Raw genomic sequence first — 24012 nt, 5'->3', positions numbered from 1 at the left:
CTGGGCGGCTACCAGGCCTGACAGAGATTAAAGAATAACGGGATGAGGTGAAGTGCCTTTTCGTTGCCGAATGTGCCTCCAGTGGCTCACGGCAGAAATCCTCAAGAGAACGAAACAAAAAATAAAACAAAAGATGCAAATAAATGGGAAAAGTGACACAATGCTGCGTGTGTGTGTGTGTGTGTGTGTGTGTGTGTGTGTGTGTGTGTGTGTGTGTGTGTGTGTGTGTGTGTTCATACCAGCGGTAATATACACAAAGCTTGTCGTCATGTATTGGCTCAGCACACTGCAGGGCACAGAGGCAGTTAAGTAACACTGGGCCAAACCACAGTACATGTAGCTGCTCTGCTCTTTGTGTTTCTGCTACCACTGTTTCTTAGTTGTGGAAACAGACAGATAACGTTACATAATGCATTGGCTCTGTACTTTGTTTTCTTTCTTTCCTCTTATTTTAGACCCTATGATTTATATAAAACTCGATCGCCCCTGGTGGCTGGCTGCAGTATATAGGTAATAGATCCCACCTCCTCCATGTTAGAGGATGGGACATGGACCAAAAACAGCATCATGATCGACAGCTGAGACTCGTGATTGGTTAAACTGGTGAATCGATGCAACCTCTCTACCACGTAGTGCAAAGTGGTGTCATTCGCTTCCCGGATATTATGGCTTAATTTTTTGGATAGTGTGAGGAAGTGGAAATGTGTTATGTCTTTATCTACAGTCAAACTTTGTTGATCCCCGGACTTTTGTCTTCAGGACGACTAGCAGGTCGACATATGTTGTTTGAGATGAAACGTCTCCACATGTACTGGATGGATTGTCGTGAACTTTAACTAACCTCTTTACACCTGGTAAGAAAATGTGGTCTGTGATATGAATGTGTTAAACAGCAATATGTTACAATGTCAGCTGCCTGAGTTTTTATTATTTTTTAAGGTTGTCTTGTCTCCAGTCTGTGATCAGATCTCATTTTTCAGGGGCACTGTGCAAAGCTGGTGAGTAGGAGGGAACTGGGAAGGCAGCAGCTCCGTTTCCAGTTAAACCAAACACTGGAGGGTCAGCACAAGTGACGTTACTTCATCTTCTGTACTTTTACTTTTACCTGCTGCCAGAGAGACATATTCCACCACTAAAAAACAACAGAAGAGACAAGCTCCTCTGGCAGGCTTCTACAGAGCAGCCATACAGTCGTCCTGCCTGCAGCTCTGCAGGTTTCTACCCCTCACCAGGATGTTTTCTGACTGTGAACACATTGTACAGATTGTATTCACACTCGACTGACCCTGTTTATGCAGTTTTCCTAAACCTGAACATTTTGATATCAGCTGAGTCTGGAGAGCTGCCAGGGTCCCTGCCTGCAGACCACATTTTTCTGGATATTAACACTCTTTTCCTTTTTTTAGGTCAAAGCCCAAACCCTGTTTGTGACCCATTATCCCCCTCTGTGTGAGCTGGAGCAGGCGTATCCGAGACATGTGGCTAACTACCATATGGCTTTCCTACTCAATGACCCTGATATTGCTACTGACGCTGATGGTATGTGTGTATTTTTGTTTTATGGTGGAAATTATGGGTTTGACTGTAACGCAGTTAGAATTTGAACAGTCCTACTCCAACAATTTAATATTGTCTCCTGGCACTTTGCTGAGATTTTAGGGTTTATACATGTGTGTTTGCTTACAGACGATGAGGTTCAGCCCGAGTTCATCACCTTCCTCTACCAGCTAACTGGAGGAGCTGCAGGGCGCAGCTACGGCCTGAATGTCGCCCGTCTGGCCGACATCCCAGATTCTATACTACACACTGCTGCTCGTAAAGCCAGAGAGATGGAGAACGTGGTCAATGCCAGGAGGTACAGCGCACACACATATTCACCATTACCAATCTGTAAAGGGTTGCTCTGCTGATTTTACACATCAACATCTGTTTCTGAGGCACATGGGGCACAACTTAGCCTGAGAAAGCATTTGTCATTTATTTTGTGCCTAGAGGAATATTTTGAAGTCAGCTCATGCCATCTCAGTTTGTGCTTTTGGACTCAAAACATTATAATGGAGAGTCTGTGGTTCAAACTGGATGTTTCAAAGAATGCGCTGTTTGAGTCCAGCGCCAGGGGCTGTGTCAGTGGGGGGTGTTCCCTCAGTTACAGGTGAGACAATGAAATCCTGTATTTTAAGGCTTGAAAACACAAAATATTCATAATACTCTACGACAAGATTTCACACCTCTGAAAACAGCATCAGCAGTTATTCAATTTTTTCGACATGGCATGTTTTAGGCATGTTTTATTACAAAGTAGTGCACCATGCATTTATTTGGCCACTGCAGTGTTTTGCCAGATGACATCACGCACCACATGAGGTGGCAAGAGACAGGTTTCATTTTTTTTTTATCTGAATCAGGTTTTATTGCCAAGCAGGTTTACACATACAAGGAATTTGCTGTGGTGTGTTATCCCGAGCAACTTGAGTTATATGATTATTATGTGATATTAAGGAATTAAAGTTATTTTTTTAAATCTGTCTCTCTCAAGTCCCCTAATGTTATAAAAGTGAAATACTAATTTGCAGGCGTAGCTTTTAAACCCTCCAACAAATCATCAAATATCCTACTCCTGTGTTTTTGCAGAGTTTCTCAAATATTATTAAGCACAAATGGAGCCCGGCAACTGAAAACTTGGAGTCAAAGCTCCACCGACACTAAACTGAATGTTTATTTAAGCTTTAACACCCAAGTGAACTTGATTTCATACTCGTGCTGACACATCTGAACCAGAAAATGTACCAAAACTCCCGGAAAATCAGACAGATTAACAGAGCAGCTCGGAGTTTTTCACCTGATGGACCTTTGCACAGAGGAGAGAGAGAGAGAGCGAGAGAGCGAGCGAGCGAGCGACAGGCAAGTTTGTGACAGGAAGTCTTCTGGTCTGAAAATTATTGGGTGGTGGAAAAAACTTGAACTCTCCCATTGAAAGGTGTAAAAATGTAACTGTCAATTTAAGTTTACATGTTATCCAAGACTTCTCATGATGTCTTAGTTGGATGTTCAGTCAACTACAGAGACATATAGCGTATGATTCAGCTAATATGTGCTTTTAATTTGTGGAGCTGAACTGATGCTCACATCACAGTGCAATTTGCAATACACAACACAACTATCACCTAATGTGCGTGCAAAAATATATTTATAGGAAAAGAAATATTGGAAACACTATATATGGTGAATGGTCATTATATTATATTTGTAAGTGAACATACAAATAAAACAGTGTTACTTATTGCCTGTAATGAAAATGTAAACTAAAGTAAAGAAAACATACAATAAAATAATTTGAATAGGTACAAAGAAAAATTTGCTGGACTTTTAATCAACTTTTTGTCGTTGCATATTTTGTCCCCGTGCATGAGTCAAATTCTCCCTGGGATATATTCCTCCTATAAGAGTGAACCTACCACTGCAGGCAGACACGTTAAAGTGAGTTAGGAAACTGGAATAAGACTAATTCTTAGTCATTTGCTGTCAAGGTGTCAGCACATTGCACTTTCTCCGAATACACACTTGTGTCTCTATAAATTTGTACATGGCATCTCCGCTCGGTAACAGACAGCCTGCTGGGAGCTGAGTGCTGCTCTCACTTCCTAAGTAATCCTCACCTTATGAAATACAGTATCTGTCAATACGCACGCACGCACGCACGCACACGCACACGGAGCCATACCTCTCTGTCAGTGTAATCCTCTCTATATGAAATGTTTGTCCGTTGTTTGAGTGAAGCCGCGCTGAGTACACAATAATCGTACACAGAGGAGTTGAGCTGCTGGTCGAGGGTTAAGAGCAGGGATTTTATTGCTCCCCTCACACAGCTGAGTGTGAGACGACGACGTGTTAAGACTCACATAGGCGCCTGTGTGAGGATGTAGAATTGTTTTATACAAAGAACTTTGTTTAAGCAACGTCTCTGTGTCTTGTTCTCCGTCTCTCTAGGAGCAAAGTGAAACTTCTGTCGGATCTTTGGAGCGTCTCAGACAAGTCGTCCCTCCTGGAGTGGCAGCGGTCAAACTGACATCGCTGCAGCAGAAGTCAACACATGAGGAGGAGAGAACTCTGCTGTCTGTGAATCAACAGGCTGAAGGATGATTACTCATGCTCTACAGACGTGAAAGTCTGCTTCACACAAGGCTTCCTGCCGAGGGAGAAGAGCAGTTGTGTGATAAGGACTTTTATCTATCTCAGGTTGTCACCATCATCTGTACTGTAACTGAACTGTCTAAACAGACTGATGTAGATTCTACCAACCAGACGATACGTGACTTCATTGTGTTCGGTGGTTGAATAAAAAAAAATAACTTGATACTTTTTGAGTTTCATTGATTGTTGATTTAACATTTCACTTCCAAAACCTTTTTCCGAGTCACGGTCGACATTTAAAAAAAGGCAACACAAAAAAAAAAAAGAAGATGAAAATCAAAGTGTCGTCTTTTTTTATTCCACACATTCTTCATCCTTGTCCACATGGGTTGTCTACATCACCCACAATGCAACTCAACCACTGACAGTATAGGTTCAGGTGTGTCATGCAGGTTGAGGCCTTGTGCTGCAGAAGTGAATATCACGTGTCAAAGTTCACGTATGTGTGACCATGCCCAGATGATGGGTGAGCTTCACAGGCCGGGGGGGGGGTATGTAATGTCTTTATAACTGCACAGCCTCAGATTTATTTTTCCATCTTTAGACGTGCAGTCTCCATCCCCTCATGTCTGCTCTTGAGCCAGTTTATTAGACTTCAGGCAGCTCCCCCCCCCAGAGCCCCAAAGACCTTTAAACAGACTCTAATGTGAGATCAAATCAAAACAGCAGAAAGTGTGAAGGGAAATAGATTTTTAACATAAGGGGTTTTCAAATGTTTAGGCTCACTGGGTTTTGTCAACGATTTCAATATTCAGTTTAGGCTTTTTTAATGTATTTCTCTTTACCTATTAATGCATTCATGTGCGCTTTGAATCCAACGCTATTAATAATGCAGGAACAAATCACAACATTTGACTGTGGGAAATCGACCTCACATCTCCATCTCTCTCACCCACTCATGCTCCGCCTTTAATTCCGCCAACTCCAAGATCAGTGCCCATCACCAGAGAGAGAGAGAGAGAGACATTGTGGGAGTGTGTGTGTGTGTGTAGAGAGAGAGAGAGAGAGAGAGAGAGAGAGAGAGAGAGAGAGATCTAACCACTGACACATAGCTTTAAAGGGTCTGCGCTCCTGTCAGTGTTTGTCCACTTGAGGGTTCGTCCCTCTGTGAACCACCTCTCCGCTCCTCGCTCCTTCATGTGTTCGACCATCACAATGGATTTATTCTGACGCTCGTGGGACTCGGACATGTTCACCCTGCTATGAGTTCCTCTGCGGAGACGCTTCCGTCGGCGGGGCAACTTTTCCGTGCGCACCGGCGCCGCTGAGCCGCGCGTCCCTCGGTGGGAAAGTTAACACGCAACACCGCCACGGACATGGACTCGCGGTGAAAACTCCGGACTGGTCCCACTTTCCTCTCTGCCCCCGAAACCGGTCGTCGCGATGCAGAAGAGCGTGCGCTACAACGAGGGACACGCGCTGTTTCTGTCGGTGGTCGCGCGTAAAGAGGGAACCAAGCGCGGGTTCCTGAGCAAGAAGACGGCCGAGAACAGCCGCTGGCACGAGAAGTTCTTCGCCCTGTACCAGAATATACTGTTCTACTTCGAGAACGAGCAGAGCGCGCGACCTGCGGGGATTTACCTGTTGGAAGGATGCACCTGCGAGCGCGCGCCGGCGCCCAAGATGTCCACCACGGGGAGAGAAGCGCTGGAGAAACAGGTGAGAGGGGGAGAGAGGGGGGCGTCAGTGCGCTAAACCCCTGCTGTCAGTGAACAGGTTACCTCATCACATCACATCTGTCTCTACAACTTCACTTCTAGTCCATGACATGAGTGTGAGGAACAAACTGGTGCTTGGCAACAGACATGCACAATATCTCAGAGGGAACCTGCTGTGGTTTTCACATAAACCCTATTCACTAATTCTGTACTTTAAAAATAACCAGAATCTACATGATCAAAAAGTTTCCTCAAAATTTAAACTCGACCCCATCGCAGGTTACAATGCGGCTCGAAGTGGCTGCAGCAGTTCACGCAGCCTCTCAGCTCTCTGCAGAAAGCCCTGCAGCATTAAGAGCTCCAGAGCATCCTCCCTGAGCAGGTGACCATCCTCCAAGGATTCAGATGCAAATGGGAGCAGGCTGGTAGCAGAGAACATGCAGGAGCAGCTACAGCACAACAGCTCCTGCATGCATTTCTTTTTCTGATCCACAATTAAGCTCCTTACCTTTTGAGCAAACTGTAAAAATATATTTACTTTTGACATTTTTCTCTCTTTGATATTATGTTGCTGGCTGGTTACTACAGAATGTTCCTCATTTGTGATCTGCAGAGGGTGAACTTGCATTATCATGATGCAAATGCAGTTATTCTGTCAGCAAGCAGCAATTTCTTAAGTCAAATGTATAACAAGTCAGACGGTGGGAGGCTCAATGCAGCAACAGGTTTTCTGTATTTAACCCTATGAATGCTACAAAGTAAGAAAGCACTTTTCCTTCTGGATACATTTGATATTTTCTTGATTTTTCCAATGAAATATTAATCCCCGGGATGCCATGTTTTATATTCTGTAACATGACATCACCTAGAAATAATCTGCATGTCCTGTGCTTCATTTACTGCAGTGTGGCACGTTTAGTGTCTTCAGAAACCTGTCGTCTGAACTATTATACAAAATAAATGTGTAATATTTGACCCTCTCCTGAATCCTGCTGGTCTGTAAAAAGGTTTCATACCAGTACAGCTGTGAAGCGTGCTGTAAAATATTTTTTGGGTGGATGTGTCAGTGGCTGTGCTCCTGGAAGTTGCCTCTGTGTTGTTGCTCCGACAGTTAGGGAAGAGCTTGTTGCTAGGAAACATTTGATTTACCGTTTGCACCAGTAATTGTGCATTTCATAAAAAAACAACACAAAATGCACATTTATTGGTCAGAAATCACATCCATGAGGTTTCATCACTCACAGAATCAGTGTTTGTCAATATATTTATGAATTGTATTCTAACGTAACAGAGAAAACCGACTGATTCCTGCTCAGTTGGCCTTGGGAACCGTGAGCATGTGTGAGCAAAGGCACCGTGCCCATTGAAATGTACTGGGAGGAATGTTCTGGAGAGAATTGACTTGTCACAGTTTAAGGAAGCATTGAGGAGACAGTGAGTGGACGCAATCACAAGGAAGTTTGAAGAGTGGTTAAAAATGGCCGCCAATCACCATCACACGGAAACAAAATGAATCTCCAAAAGATGTTCCTGCACAGTTGGACCTCTGTCTCTTTAAATGTGTAGTAAAGACAACTCATTCCAGATGTATGCAAATGGAGGAGCCACTAGATGGTAGAGTGTGGTTTCAATCAAGCAACACATGAAGAGTTGGTCTTTATTTCTCCCATGGGTTTGTTATGAATGATCATGAAAGGATAAAAAACTTGTTTGGAGGGAGAAAAGCTACAAGTGGCTCCGACCGCTGACGTTGATGTGAACGTAAAAACCCGCCTCTCCTGATGTTACCCAGCTCGGCCGTCATGATCTCATTTTATCCTCTTTCTACGCTGTCTCACTCTCTGTGCCCATCTGTCTCACTCTCTGTGCCCATCTGTCTCACTCTCTGTGCCCATCTGTCTCACTCTCTGTGCCCATCTGTCTCACTCTCTGTGCCCATCTGTCTCACTCTCTGTGCCCATCTGTCTCACTCTCTGTGCCCATCTGTCTCACTCTCTGTGCCCATCTGTCTCACTCTCACTCTACAGCTGTGACGTTTAATTAGGGTTATTTCCAATCTGCCCACGGCTGAAGCTATATTACTACACAGCCATGCAAACAGGGGGAGCAAACCAAATAACGGTGGCATTTTGTTGGGCTTATGAGGTGTGTTAGTGTGTGTTAGTGTGTGTTCAATGATCAAATGTCAGTAACAAAGGATTTCAGTCCTGATCCAGGCGTTTTCCGGATAAAGGCCTTCCATCTCTCCATCAGTCGCTCTTCCTCTTCACTGTTTCTCTGCACAGTCAAGTGAGTCTGCCAGCAACCCGCAGTATCACACCCCCACAGTGAACCACAATGCGACCACACAAATAACACACAGCCACCGCTCACTCCCTCTGTCTCACTCTCAGAGAGACACAAGCCCTTTAAATCATTTTGGAGAGTGTTCACACAGGCCTGAATGGTTTCCACAGCGACTGTGGATGTGCACTACTAAGTGAACACGTGTGTGTGTGTGTGTAAAAGGCAATAATAATTGTCAAATTATCCCTCCGCCCGTCGTCAGGTGTCAGGTCGTTATTGATCCCAGGGAGAGTTCATCCGAGGCCATGAACCAGTGGAGACGCCAGAATGCCACTCTAATGTCAAGATTCAAAGGCCAGGTGTTCCTTTCTTGAAAGGCTGTTTGTCATGTTGTAAAAAAAAGAAGCAAATCAATATCTCAAAGGTTTCATTTTTCTTTCTGCTCAGGCTCCCCATACGTTTAGAATAAAACGTTTTTTTGTCAGCATTTGGTCAGTTCAGTTCAGTTGGTCCCTCTGGTGAAGGCAAGCGTCACACATTTGTTTTCCCCTGATTTCCCTAGATTGAGTATTTAACCCAAAAAGCTGACGACAGTGTAAATAGACATTAATTACATCATGAACTGGTGATGAAACTAATGTTCAGTCTGAGGAACAGGTTTGGCTCTGAGGTGCAAAGCACAATTTTTCTAAAGGTAAATGAGGAAAGTGCAAACAATGTATTTGTGAAAACAATGTTTAATACTAGAACGGCACTCAGGACAGCAAATCCATCCACAACATTAAATTCAGTCAAACTGCACCAAATACATTCATGGATTTCAATCCCCTAGATATGCCAGATTTTTCCATCAAGACGCAATGTTAAAGAAAGTATAAAAATTCCCATGGTTTTAGCACTGTGGTATACAAGGTTCCCAGTTTAGAGTTTGCATGTTCTTCTGGTGTGGTTTTCTGCTCGGACTGGCAACTTGGATTAGACCCAAAACTCAGTGGGTTCTTCCCCGACCAAAACCACATCCTTCCACTAAATGTCGTGCTAATCTGTCCTGTGGGTTTTGCGTTATCTTGCTGACAGACAATCAAACGGGGGAAAAAATATCCTTCTTGGCAGAGGCACCCATACGAGTCACTACCTGCTGATTTCCTCATTTTTTGGACAAATTGTGAAGGTTAATGCTTTGTGTTCATGTTGTATATATGTGTTCATTCTGCATCAAATAAACTGCTTATATCTACTTTCTTTCCTATCTGCATTTAAATAGCTTCTATTTTACTGTCCAAAACAAAGTGCATCCAGATCACTGCAGCGAAACCTTTGATTCAATCTTCGGGTTTAATCAGGGAGGCAGTTCATGTGTAAACATTTTAAAACCAGCCTTTCTTATCTATTGAAGAGGAACCATACAATATGTTCATGATTCCAGAACTAATGGCTCAGCACGGTCACCAAGGATGCTTTAAAAGTGACGGGACAAATTGGCTGTAAAGGGGATCGAATGTGTGACCTCGTCTTCAGCCGCGCGTGATGCACACGGCTGTGCTGCAGTGAAAGAGGAAGTTTCATTAGAACCTTGGAGCAGGTTGGTTCAGTGTCGTCTGCTGTGGCTGCACCGGCTTTAATAAAGTGTGTTTTTGTTGAGCCGCAGCCGCACAGGGTTCTTTTCAACAGCCTCCCTCCTCATTAGAGTTGATGTGAGAAAATGTGGGGTGACACTTTGGAGTTGAAGTGCCGCTGCTGACGTCCTGATGTGTGTTGTGCGTGTGTGTGTGTGTGTGTCTGTGTGTAATTAGTCCTCATTAGAAAACTCCTCTCGCTCTAAATGCTCCTCTCATCACATTTTTTGCTGCTGCTCACGCTGATCGTCTGCATTCAGAAACCAGCTCTTCCCATTGTCCTCCATGAGTCTGATCTGCTCTCCCTCTGCAGCCTGCTTTTGATTTTCCTCTCAAGTTTTCTCCCAAGTGTTGGGGTATGGACCTCATAGTGTTGGATGAGAATTTAAAGCTGGCATCTGTCTCTTTTATTTTACATTCTGCACTGATCAAAGTGTGGTCAATGAGGATTATTAAGAAAATACTCCAGATACAACAAGTGGAAAAGCTCTGTCCAAAGTTCAAAATCTGGTGAAAACAATGATGGATTACCACATACTGGGCAAAGTAGGCATATCCCAGGGCCCCGGAGCCACAGGGGGCTGTTGGTCTCACGATTTATCATTACGCCATCTTTTTTTTTCAATGTGTTGAGCATTTGTTGTTTTCGATACATTGGAGCAAGTGAGATTTAGAAAACATTGCTTGATGCCTGGAGTTTAAATGATTTGTAAATTAGCAAATCATATTATGTCATGAATTCCACATTACGTTGAACTGTGTTTGACTGCTGTGTGGCTGTAGGTTGCCCTCAGGCACAGGCAGTGCACATGTACTGTTTGCGTGTAGGGGGTCTGTGGCGAGTTTGTGTTCAGGGCCCACGGTCATGGGTGAACATAGTGAAACATTTAACAGCGAAACTGAATGTCGGACCTAAGTTTGTCACGGACTCCGAGTGAATGCTAATATTTATACATCTGCTTGATGTATATGTTGTAAATAAACTGCTTCAATAACCGGTTTTCTATATCAACCTCCTCAGGTGTGTATGGTGATGTGTCGGCATTGTTTTGACAACTGGTTCTTTTCGCAGGGAAACAATTAATGCAGGTTTGAGTGACATAACAGTGTAGTAATATTAATTATAAAAAGGCAGTCTTGATTATTACCCTTCAAATTATGCTCTTTTTTCAAACCATTAGTATTTAATCATAGCGTTGTTGCTAAAAAAAAAAAAAGCTTTACAAATAAACTTGCCATCAATTTGCCCCAATAACTTTTTACTGACCTATAAAGTTGGTAAACGACGAACCAACAGTGGAAAGTTGTGGACCTGACAAATAATTCAAATATTTACTGCTGCAAATCTGCTGATTCTTCCTCTGCAAAATAGCAACACGATATGAAAATGTTGCAGCATGTCCATCAGCCTGTCAGGAGAGCCGTGTTCGTGTCAGTCCCCACACTGCCTCAGGTTGATTTGAGCAGAGGAAACCTCCCAACACAACACGTGTGTACGATGACAGACAAAAAATGTATGTCGCCTTATTATATGTGCATGTGTTTTTGACCTATATGTAGAGGAAGGAGGACAGCGGCGAAAGTAGACCATGGAGGAGGGGAGCGATCTGTTTAATCTCCAGATAAACAGACAGGTAATCCCCGATCACAGTATTCTGAGGCAGGCACAGCAAGTTGTATACAGTGTGTGTATGCGTGATAGCTTTGTGTGCGTGTCTGTGTGTGTGTCTGTGTGGGAGAGGAACTTCTCTGGAGGAAGTGAACAGCATGCAGGGCAATGAGAAAACAGCAGGATGTGGGAAGCTGATCCAGTGATTGTCACATTAGCTGCCACATCATTAGTTGAATTGAGTGGTTACATAAAGTAAAGCTGCTGCTGCTGTTGCTGCTACTGTCAAATTAATGTTTTGTATCGCTCCAGGAAACCAGAAAAAGTTGCTTTTGGTTGTCTGAAGTTAGAAAATAAATCTTTTAGGGAGTGAAAAAGGGCCATTTAAACTGTAGAGAGATGATGAACAATGAAATCTGCCACATTTACCTTTTTATTTCATGTGTTCTTTTTGATCGTGTTGGGTGTTACACTGTATATTTATGACGGCTTTCCTAAAAGCAACAAAAAGAAAGTGAGGTATTTTAAAGAAATCCACCAACCTGCCCCTCTAAAGCTGACTTATTAACAGTAATTAGTAAATAACCCTGTCAAGCAGACGTGTAAAGACCCAGGTTTAGTGGTTTTACAGCAGTTGTGTGCCAGACTATTTCCTGGCTGGTTGCGGTGACCTGCTTCTTGTTACCTGTTGTGAGGTTGTTAAACTTTTCAGCTGCTAAAGCTTCACATTTACTGTTCAGACATCAGTTGTGACTCATGACTCTGCAAGAAAGCGAATAATTGCGTTTCCCAAAGTGTATTTATTCTTTGAACAGACTTTTACAGAAGGCTGACCGAAATGTCATGAATTTCCTCTTTCAAGAACAAAAAAATGACAATAAGCAGTTTTACAGGGGTTAGCCTACTTCTTCAAGTCTTGTCATCACTTGCAACCATAAACTCCACGTGTAGGCCTCATGAATCTTTTGCATCATTTTATACAACTTGTGTAACTTTTGTCTGAAATATACACATGAGATATAATGTGTTACAATGATTAACTGTCTGACTCTGGGTCTGCAAAGTGAGGCCAACCCAGAAGTGACTGAAACCTGTATCCTCTCAAATGACCAGCAGAGGGCAATCAATCAATCGCTAGACTTAGTTCTTAGTCTTCTTTAATACAGATTGACGCTCATGTCATAAATTATGGTCCCATTTAGAGTAAAGTAGAGATTAAAGCATGGTATAGATACCCTGTGATTGACAGCTACTGTCCAGTGGCACAGGTTGCAGGTGTGGGTGGGTGTGCAGTGTCCTTGAGTCGGGGTCTTCCCCCGCTCCTCCAAATATGGTTACTTCTGGTTTCAAAAAACCAAGATGGCGCTGGCCAAAATGCTAAAGCGGCCATTCACAAACCTATGGTTGACGTCACCATGGGTGGTTACACTACATCTTCAGGAAGCTGTGTAGGGGCTGGTAGTTTTTAAAAAAAAAACCTTGTACATCCAGTCTTTATGCTATGCTACGCTAACAGGCTGGTGTCTATAGCCTTATAATCATTAGATCCATATGCATATAAATCTCCTCTAAGTCTTGCAAGAGCGTGAGTAAGTATTTTCTCAAGAAAGAAGATGGTTTTATTCTTTGCAGTACTTTATCTATTATAGCGAATATTATGGAAGACATCTGGCCACCTATTACAAGTTAATTCATAATTTATGGCGTTGCCGAAGATGAATGGGTGTGCAGCCTATGGTACGATAAGTAAGATTTATATCGGTGAACGCACAGGGTTTACACAACAGTCGCAGTTTGTTTCTTTGTTCTTGTCCTCGGAGCATTTCATGAAGCCGCACTCTGTACAAAGAGACATTATTGCCCCTGTGGGAGAACAACAGGAGTTGAGAAATGAGAGGAATAGAAAGAGGAGATCGGGAGACTGATCCAGGAAACTGGTGGGTGTGAAAAGTAACCCCACACCCCTGTTTCCTCCTATTCATCTTCCTAAAGCTTCCTCTCAACAATGACTTTTATTTTGTCAATATCGGAATTAACTCTCGTAATGGGTAATAATGTATTGTGGCTTTATATGGAAATTATAAATAAGCCGTGCACGTTGTCGATTCAAATCTGTTGCAAAAATATATATGGCTCCGTAAGCTATTTGGAAAAACACTCACATGTAGCTTTAATTAGTCGTATTTAAATTTTCTTTAACACCAAATTGTGTGGCTTTTTTCTGTAGAATGTTTTCATACTCAAATGAAATAATTGAAATTTGTTGTGACTCTGTTTGTTGATGTGTCTGAGACGCCGTGTTCCCCCTTGTGATCCGTACTGACAACAGGAGGTTTGATTATCTCTGTTGTGTTAATCACTCACTACCATTGCATGTGTTTTTTTTTTAATGGTATCTCACTCTGTGTTTTGTTCCGTTGTATTCAAGAAGACACACGTGGTGCGTATACTCCCACATATACCCACACACACATGGAGGGAATCCAGTTTATGGATTGTATCAGTTCCTCTAACATACACATGAATCTGGTCGACTCTCTGTTGTATTTCTCTGTGATGGTAATTATCACCCTGTGGGACTTGTGGGATCACTGTGCGGAGCCCGATCCGCGGCAGCAGCGCAAAGGTGGAGACACAGCGGCTTCCAGTGAAGGCGAGGTTCAAAACGGCTTCTTAATGATTTTCTTCCACTTCCTTCTTGTAATCAGCACGTATGGATCTCAGGAAAAAGATGAGACAAAAACCTGCTGTTGCTCCGAACGTGGTCAGAGATTAACTTCAAACACACACGACAAAGCCAACCTGTGATTGCTTTCCTCCACAGCTCAGAATTATGTTTTTACCAAGGAAACGTGTGGTTTCACAAAATAAGGCCAACCTTTGAGGTTTGAAACTGATATTAAAGTACAGTGTCTGGTACAAACACAGTTTATCAAATGAAACAAGGCAGTGGCACGCTCATGTATCTTTGTGAGCTACCTGCTGCTGCAGCTCCAGGAACTTTTGCATTGGGTTTGTGTTTTAAAAGTAATTATAGATACCGGCGTTGATGATAAAAGGAGAAAACACAGTGCAGCTTTAGAAGTCAATGCTGACATTTATTTAATAGGTGTCATTTGTGCTGTGTCACAGAATCGCAAACGTTATTATCCTACTTTTATTTTAATCACCTTCCCTGTGGGTATGTGTGTATGAGCCCATATACTGTACAACATGTTTTCTATTGTTTTATTCAGCTGCTGTTTTCTACTTATTTAAGTGTATAATGAAAATTGCGGACATTTGAAACTAAAGTTGTACGATCCATTACACTGAACATCAAATTCACAGTATTTTTGTTTTAGTCAGTTATCATTTAGGAGAAGTTACTTTTTAAATTAATTGAATTTAGTTAAATGTACACTGACACAAAAATGACTGTAAACTTTGAACGATGGATGATGGATAAAAAAAGTCAGTTTTAATCCTATAGCACACACAGACACACACCGGCACGTCTCTCTATAGTTGTGAGGACACTCATTGACATGATACATTCCCTAGCCCCTTACCGTAACCTTAACCATCAACTAAATGCCTAACCCTAACCCTAACCTAAACCTAATTCTAACCCTAAAACCAATTCTTAACCCTCAAACAGTCGATTGAAGAAATGAGGACCAGTCAAAATGTCCTCAGTTGGGTCTTTGCTTAAAGTGGTCCTCACAGAGGTATAAGCACACACACACACACACACACACACACAGGTGTTCTTGCTCATGTTGCGTTAAAACCTCCTTTTCCGGGTTGTGTGACCACATAAACTGTACTTCCTCATGAGGTAAATTAAACATTTTTAAAGTACACATGACTTTTAGTTTAGTAGGCAAAGACACAGGGGCAGATCCAGGGGCGGGGCCAGGGGGGCACTGACCCCAGCTTAAATCTGATTGGCCCCTAAAGTAGTCTTATTTTGAATAAACTAGTCACTTACTATGAATACAATACACCTTTTTAAATCTTAAACTTACGTTAGCAATGTGCCTGAAAAAGGAACACATTTCAGTGATGCGTGGCTTTGCGAAGAACTGTAGAGATAACAGTAAACAAGTAATGACTCAAATGGGCACTTTACTGAAAGTTGTTGGTCACATAATTCGCCCCTCTGTGTAAATCCACTTTATAGCCCCTGATTTAGAAAAATCCTAGATCCACCACTGCAAAAACATACTGGTAAAGTCTTTTAGAAACTCGTGTAAATGTTGCATTGGATCCTTCAAGGCAGAAATGCAGTACTTCTTGGATGCTGCTGTATAATGGAGTATACAGTACTTAACCTATATAGAGTATACAGAGAGCGCTCTATGTGAATAGGCTGTTTCTTTATTGTCATTCAACCAGCCTTTGAGTAACGTACAGTAAGTGTATACACAGCCCCAATGGGGATCAAACCTTTAACACGTTCAGCGCACATGCCTCTTTCTACCCACTGAAGTGCACAAGATCAAAGCTGTTAAATGCTGCTTTCAAAGCCAGAGTCAAGAAAAGATTTTAAAAAAGGTCCTAGACTAGATATTGTACAACCTAATTTGGCCTCTCATCAGTGCAGACACCAAAGGAGACAGCAGTGCTGAATCATTAGTGGCAATTCCAATTTCTAATCATCAGTGAATCCCAACGGTGATTATACCCTCTCCGCTTTTTAAACATTTACAGATGTTTTTTGATTCTTCAGCAATCGTTTGCCAAATGAATCTATTACCAACAAGTCCAGTTTCATGTCGGACTCTTTAATCCATAATAGGGGATAAAGGAATATTCAACACAGGGATACAGTGAACCTGAGTGTGTGTGTGTTTGTGTGTGTGTTTGTAAAAGGTATTAATTTCCTAATGTTCAGTCCCTGTTGGACAATATAAAGTCGCCAAAACTTCTCACTTGACACATCTGTCTCGCGGCAGGCGGTTTTGAATGAGTGACCCGAAATTGCGTCTGGATAATAACATTTGCTGCCCTTCATTGTGTATGTGTCTTGCTCTGCGGTGTTAAAACGCACTTTGTGTCACGCTGACAGTCGCACAGTCTCATTTTCTATAATGGCTGTTTCTCAGAAAGAAAAAAAAAGAAGAAGGTTTCAGGTGGTAAATCGGTCGTTAGTGACATTAAGAGTGAAAGAGTAGGAAAGAGTCTGTCTCTTTGTCTCTTCTACTTCTCCTCTCGGTCTTTATTTGTCTAAATGAAATTTCTTACAGTACAGTGAAGGCCCCGAGGCGTGGAGGGTAGGTTTGAGCCGATTTGAAGGGAGAGCGAGCTGGTTGTCCTGAATGGTACTGGGGAGTTAGGGAACTGTGTGTTTACAGCTCAGAGGGAGTTAGGACTCTTGCTGCGACTAATGAGGACACAGTGTAACTCGGTGCAGTGTATTAATGCCACGAGGTCCAGCATAATGCAACTTCTCTTGTATAGGATGATATACCATTAAACTTTAATGACTGCCGGAGGGTATATGGGTCACAGCTGCAGCAGATAGTTATAATATACAGTAGGGGTAGAAAAAAAAGAGAATATTGGATTATGAAAAAAATAAGTATTTAAATATATTTAAACATACAAACTGGCAACTTTAACAAATGTCAAGCAGAGAGTAGAACAGGGGAGACTCAAGAAGAGTGAAGAACACCCACATTATGTAAAGTGAAAAAATGAAATCAACAGAAATAATACAGACTGGTGATGCTGTTTAGTATTAACTGGTGGATTCATGTTCCAATCACCATTTATGTCAATATGCAGTTTTCATATTCTATGTATCCTTGAGGTCTAACAACAGTGGTGAATGCATTTCATTCCCTTAAATACATTTGTAAAGTGGAGACCTAAGAACATTATCTGCATTTTTATACCCATGTTTGCTAGATGATGCAAGGACACTGCAAAACCACTCTGCCTCCACCAGCTGTCTGTGGCTTGCATGCACTTACATTCTCATGTGCAGGTACGATATGAACAGAGACTCCACAGGGTACCTGTCAGTACAATTTATAGGTACTTGAAGTTGAAGTAATCTAGTTGACTATTTCTGTTTCATGATTTATAGTTCTGTGTGTAAATGAATGGTACTTATTAAAACTTTAGAAATCGGTCCAGTAGATCGCTGACACCCAGGAAATGGCAGCAGTGGCTACAATGCAATCTTATGGGGCAACTGCGACAGTCCACGGAATTTCCTCTGAAAGTGTTTTTTTTTTCCATTAAAAGGCTCAAATTGTTATTCTTTGCTAAGAGTCTGCAAACTATTATGTTTCCAGAGCACAATGCATGATGTCAAGCAGCTAGTTAGCATGGCTAGCATCATTGGCATTGCTGTGTTGTTGTTGTGTGTGGTCCGTATACAGTGGGTGTAGCTGCAGTGCTATTTTCCCCAACAGCACCATGGTGTGCCAGTGACAGGTGTTTTTAGACTGGAGCTTTTAGCCGGTGCCTCCTCGCTTTATTACGTTGGGAGGGCCGACAGTTTCACAGGGAGGGACACGTGCCTGGACTGGTTACCAAAACAAAGCAGCGAAAACACACACAGAGGGAGTGTGACTTCATTCTCTGCTTAGAAACCACAGCTCCACTATATCTTCACCTACAAAATAGTTTTTAGCTGCAGTATTAATATTTACAATCTTGCACATATTCAACAGCTACTTTGCATTGTAAATTCAACACAATTGAACACAATGCTTTTTTAAACATTGTGGTAAACCTTTACTTATAGATTAAAAGATCTGATAACACCACTCATGTATTTAATTTAATTTAAAAGCTGTAGAAGGCAGATAACTTAATTCTTACACGTAATGTGAATGGTAAAAATCTATAAACGTCACCACTCTGTCTTAGTTCAGATACTTTAGGCTCAGATTATCCATTTACAGCTCTAAAATCTGCATTTGCAAAATTGTTTTGTTTCCCACTGAAGGGTTCCTCCTCCTCGTGTCTAAAGTGGCAAAAGGATGGATCAATAAAAGCATTAAATGAATAGAGGCAGCACTGAAAAGCAGAAAATGGAAGTGCAGCAGAAGCGTCAGATATTGGGTTGCCATGGAAATGATTTCTTGTTAGTTAGTGACACAATTTATAAATGTACTCGGTTAAGAAATATTATGTAACAAGTCTTTTCTCTTTCTCTCTGTCTTCTCTTTCTACCCTTCTCTCTTCCTCCCTGTCAAACACTGTTAGAGCACAGATTATTGTTGTAAAATCCAGCCAGCCAGTGAATCGAAATGAAAGATACATACAAAGCAGTGTGTGTGTGCATGTGTATGTATGTGTATGTGTGTGTTTACACATTTTTGTTAATGGTTCTGGCATAAAAAGTGATCTTTTCACAACCCATAGTCGTCATGGGGACCAACGAGGACAACAATTCTGAGGTCCTGGTGAAGGTTGTGAATATAGGTTAGGTTGAAGTTTGGGTTTGGCTGTTCGATATAAGTCAGTGTCCTACCAAGGATCGCTGTGCAAATACTGTGTGTGTTTGTTCCAGTAACCTTGGTGACTCTATCTCCAACCCATCCCCTGTGCACCGGGGACGAAGCCCGTCCATCCTCCTGCAGGGTAATCGTCCCTCATCGGGACTCGGTTTGGTTCACTGAATCCTTACTGAGAGAGACACAAAGGGATGAAGGGATGTGGAGATGGTGGAGGAGGAGGAGGAGGAGGAGGAGGAGGAGGAGGTGGAGTGGCTTCCAACAACAAGAGAAGTGAGGATGCTGGTGGAGCTGCATGGGCAGAGGAGGCGGAGTGGGATGATAGGTGAAGTGCAAAGAGAGAGGGAGGAGGAAAGAGGTGGTTGGATGAAGAGAAAAGAAGAGAGGAGGAGAGGGAAAGGCCACGCAGAGCTCAGTCTTCTCGGTTTTCCCCGACTAAGAATAGCAGCTCTTCTGGTAACCCAGTGCCCCAGGACATGACCATCTGAATAAAAGCCTCTATCGCTTGATATAATGTCTGGTGTGTGTGTCCTTGTGTGTGTGTGCTTGCGTTTGTTGTGCATGTCTGTGTGTGAGACGGGGGAAGTATTTTAAAAGGCAGATACTTGGGGAAACTCATCAGAATAATAAGAGAGACAGACGGGAAACGAGAGGGAGACAGAGCGAGCCGGCTAATTGATGGTGATGACAATAGGCTGGTGGAGAAGGGAGGCCCGGGCGAGATGCAATGTTTTATCTCTGCGAGCAAATAACTCTGTCATGTGTGTTGAGCCGCCCACCCACCCGCCCACCTCCCCTCCCTCCCTCCTCCGCCTTGTCCTCCTCTGTGTCTGCGGGCTCTGCTTGGTTCATGTAAGGGCTGCAGACCTTTTATTTTATACGGAATGAATCTGGGCAAGAAAAGAGTGTGAAAAAGAGGATGTGCCTGAAAGTAATGTTTCCATATGTCTGCACCATATGCCTGATGAGCTTTGGCTAGCATCTCCAAACGAGCAGCCAAAACATCTCGTGCTGCACAAGCGAGACTGCTGACTCGACTGAAAACGATTCGGTCCCAGGGTCACAAATATGAACAGTTTTTTTTTTTATCTCCCCTTGTGTTTTTCTCTCTCTTCAGCACTACTTCCTCATCGTGTTTGGCCACGATGGACAGAAACCTCTGGAGCTGCGGACAGATGAGGAGTGTGAGTGTGATGAATGGGTGGAGGCCATCCAGCAGGCCAGGTACACACACAGGATTATTTAAAGGGTATTTCACATGGGTTTAATAAGAGTAATGTTTATTAACGTAGCCAGAAAATGTGGCATTTCTCCCTTTTCCTTTTTTTGTGAAGGAAATGTTGCATCACATCATATTGCGTACCTTAGTTTTACTGTATACAAACCTGGACGATGCATCTCCACTTCCTCCCGCTATCCAGAAATAATGAAGCATATATATTCCAGATACAAACGCTGCCATCTTGCATATTTGGAGACAGAGTCTGTGCTCAATCAGTCAGTCTCAGTAAATCATGATGTTTAACAGCACTTTGCTGCATCAAACTCATTAATTAAAACCAAAGATACCACAAACATCCGTGTGATGGAACTGCTTAAAATGACAGAAACCAGCTTTGAATTTATTTGACATGTAATTTGACTTTTAGTTTGGTCCACTTCCCCCCACTAACATGGAGGAGGCAGGATTTATGACCTATACTGCAGCCAGCCACCAGGGGGCGAGAGAGACACTTAGGCTTCACTTTTAGGGAGCTGTCAAGTTGTCCAACTTTATATGCAGTCTATGGACAAAATATTAACACTAGCATTACCATTAGCATTATTAATGTTTTTGCATGTTGTGGGCCATTAAATATATCTTATCTATAATTTACTGTAAAGCTCGATGTTTTCCAAGGAATATCCAAACACTCTATAACACTATATAAAAAGTAAAATGTGACTTTGTGACTGAATGCATCTGGAATCCAGTTGCAGCTTGGACTTTTGAAAGCTGTTCCTTGCTGGTTAACAACTCTCACTGTGGAAAAATCAAACCCGGAGGAAAATCATCCTCAGCGTTTAAAATATCCGAAACAGATAAAGTACATGTGGGTATTGATTATATTTCAAAGTGGGTGCTTTACAACCTCGGGTTAATTTCCCCTTAGATTCATGCTAGGTATTCAGTAATTATTCATGTTCTGAGCCGCTTAATAACTCCACAGTATATTGTGTTACTTGTGATATGTGGCATTAAGCTGAGCCAAGCGTTTCAAGTCTGAATCAACCTCGAGCTGCAGTCATAAAAGGAAATGATGGAATCCACTTGAGCTCATTATGGTCAAGAATATATAGGAGACACATGTTGAAAGGGTGAATAAGAATACATAAGCATAAATTGTAAGCATATATTTGATTTATTCAGCATCCATTGACTTTCTGCACACAGTGATGTTACAAACCAATGTTTTGTACAGCCTGAGACTTAGACTAAGTGTTTTATGTGTCTTACCAAACCGTCCATGCTGAGGTATTTGTGCAAAATTTCCTTTGCAGCTATTCTGACATCATCATCGAACGAGAGGTGCTGATGCAGAAATACATCCACCTCGTGCAGATAGTGGAGACGGAGAAGGTGGCTGCCAATCAGCTGCGCACCCAGCTGGAGGATCAGGACACAGAGATCGAGAGGCTCAAATCAGAGGTGCAGCACACACACTGACACACACACTAACACACACACTAACACACACTAACACACAGACATTAATGATCACCAAGGTTTATCAAAACTAATTTCCTCAGAGTTACCACAGGCATTTCTAAATCAAGCAGGATTTCCAGATATTAAAGATTACAGCTTTAAGGAATGTGAAGAAGACTATAGACCTCCACCCCTCACCCACGCTGTGACAGCAGGAGGTGGAGGAAGAGGGGGTAATTAATGTATTACAGTATGATTAGCGTTTTTGCCGACTGACATCTATCACCAGTGTTCATATTTATACATATTGATTTATTTAATTGGATTGATAAAGTCAATTTACTGGACGCTGCCCCTCACCTAAACGCTCCAGAGATTTTCATGTTTTTGCATCTGAACAATTTCCTGCTGCATTGTTCATATGTGAAAGGCAAATTCTGGAAAATGTTCAAACCAGTTGTCCGGTTATTATCCAGGGTTCATGTTTGAAAACAGCTCAGGTCTGATAGTCAGTCAGTTACTCCCTCACTCACTCACAGGCCCACACAGCTCTGTGATAACTCTCCTGTTATGAATAATATGAACAGTGATCTACAGTGAGAAGATATAAACCTATATATACCCATAATAACCCAATGGCTGTGCATTGTGCGTGTGTGTGCTGTCTTGTTGTATTTATGGCAGTGGAGGAGTGGGTGTGAATGGTTTTCCATCCCCTCTGAGCGTAGGAGGAGAAGCCCACCACTCAGTAGAGACAGACCATCAGCTCCCTTACAAACGGCTGCCAAACCATTAGAGAATGTAACACGTCTCTGTTCTGCCGCCAGGGCGCAGTTAATCAGAGATACACGTTCAGAGACAAAACATAACTGATTTCCACAACACTGTTTCTCAGAAGTAATTACAATTCTCTGCGTGACAGCAGGTGATTATTGGTTTGTGTTAATTAGATCAATAGCTGGAATCTTTCATGAAGTTACCGATAAGTGAGTTTACATCACTTTAGATCCTGACGTCACTGTCAACCTGTTGAGTAAAACTTACAGTGATGATTCACGACCGTTGTTTGTTTTTCACTTGTTCTGTTCTTATGATGCGCTTGTACAATAATATCATTTGAATTCCAAGCATATAAAATAAGGGGAACTAGTGGTACGCAGCCATCTATAGCCATTTTAATTTTGGATTTATTTGCCTTATAATGCACTGCAGTATATCAATTCTAGAAAATGATTCTAATTTGTGTCACGACACTGATTTTGTTGTGTTGTAACGTGAATATTGGCAAAGCTTAATTTTCTGACTCTGTGATCTCTGAATAATTATCTAATTATCTCCTGAAATGAAAACAAAGAGGTTTTGTGCTAATTGTACAGCTGCATTGTTCAGTTATTTAAAAAAAAAAAGATTCTCTTTCCAGCTTTTGCACGTTTTTCTGACCCAACAAAAACACTCACTGCAAAACCATTTTACTGTAAAGGAATATCGAGTCAGTTTTAGGGCCACTTAAAAAATCTGAGATCTCAAGAATTAAGTCGTAATGTCAGGAGGAAAAAGTCATTATTTTAGGCTATAATAATAAAATGATATCATGAGATCAGCCTGTCGTCTGCGCTCAAACGAGTAATTTGGAGCATCTTGTTAAGTTATACTTTATTATAGGTTTCACAAATGACAAAATCTTTCGGCTCACCAACACCACATTATCATAAGTATCAGGACTTTGAAAGATTCTGTAAGAAAGGAGGAGGAAATGTTTTATCGTGTTCGACACTTTAGTTTAGTATCTCTGTGCAATTTTCTTGAAACTTACAGATTTGTAATTGAGATTTTGGATCGTTATGTTATACTTTTAATATTACGACAATATTCTAGAAATCTAAGAAACTACATCCAGAATTTATGGACCACTAAAATAACACAAAACTTCACATTGTTTTTTAAACTGTAATTGATAATTGGGGGTTTTCATTGATTGGTTGGGTTGTTGTTGTTCCTCTGCACATTCTTCATCATGTGCCGGAGAGATGGGCAGAGGGCAACGCAGAGTTCGGTGTTTGATTGCAATGTAATTCTGCTCTGCTCAGCTCTTGGCCCCAGGGGACGCCATTTACCCGACCAGCTGCTAACATCTCCATAATTCACACCCCCACTGTCATTTCAAATTCTGTGTCGACTGTTTTTTGCTTAAATACACTATATTTCTGTCTTTGGGAGGAATTTTGCATGGATTAGCTGGTTATGCTGCTTTTAGTTGTAATTCTCCCTCGGAGCAACAAGTGTGGCAGATTCTTCTGGATGCTAAACGCTGCCATCGCGTCTCATTGGCCTGCTTTATAATGAAAATGCTAACGAATGACATTTTACATTAGGAAACATCTGCCGGTGTAATGGTGCTGCTCATGAAATAAGGATTAGACTTTGTGGGGCCGCTGATCCGTCTCATTAAAATACACTCTCGTTTTGTTTGTTTGTTTGCGTGTGTGTCGCTCTGTGTTTATGAATA

At 42.0% G+C, this 24012-nt stretch overlaps 2 protein-coding genes across 8 annotated transcripts in view; both read left to right on the top strand.

Annotated features, from left to right (window-relative positions):
- The window catches only part of msh3 (mutS homolog 3 (E. coli)), a 38235-nt gene extending 33879 nt beyond the window's left edge, over positions 1 to 4356 (top strand). For both annotated transcript variants that reach the window (XM_047341389.1, XM_047341388.1), the window contains exons 22-24: positions 1407 to 1539; positions 1687 to 1855; positions 3988 to 4356. In XM_047341389.1, the coding sequence (XP_047197345.1) occupies positions 1407 to 1539; positions 1687 to 1855; positions 3988 to 4066 (381 nt within the window). In that variant the 3' untranslated portion in view covers positions 4067 to 4356. The remainder of the gene's footprint in view (positions 1 to 1406; positions 1540 to 1686; positions 1856 to 3987) is intronic.
- An 836-nt stretch (positions 4357 to 5192) lies between these two features.
- Positions 5193 to 24012, top strand: part of rasgrf2b (Ras protein-specific guanine nucleotide-releasing factor 2b) — a 41717-nt gene continuing 22897 nt past the window's right edge. For all 6 annotated transcript variants that reach the window (XM_035167022.2, XM_035167025.2, XM_035167024.2 and 3 more), the window contains exons 1-3: positions 5193 to 5850; positions 19935 to 20041; positions 21359 to 21506. In XM_035167022.2, the coding sequence (XP_035022913.1) occupies positions 5575 to 5850; positions 19935 to 20041; positions 21359 to 21506 (531 nt within the window). In that variant the 5' untranslated portion in view covers positions 5193 to 5574. The remainder of the gene's footprint in view (positions 5851 to 19934; positions 20042 to 21358; positions 21507 to 24012) is intronic.

Source organism: Hippoglossus stenolepis, chromosome 9 (genome assembly GCF_022539355.2).
Source record: "Hippoglossus stenolepis isolate QCI-W04-F060 chromosome 9, HSTE1.2, whole genome shotgun sequence".
Classification (NCBI taxonomy): domain Eukaryota; kingdom Metazoa; phylum Chordata; class Actinopteri; order Pleuronectiformes; family Pleuronectidae; genus Hippoglossus; species Hippoglossus stenolepis.
This window is presented reverse-complemented; position numbering and strand designations above follow the sequence as displayed.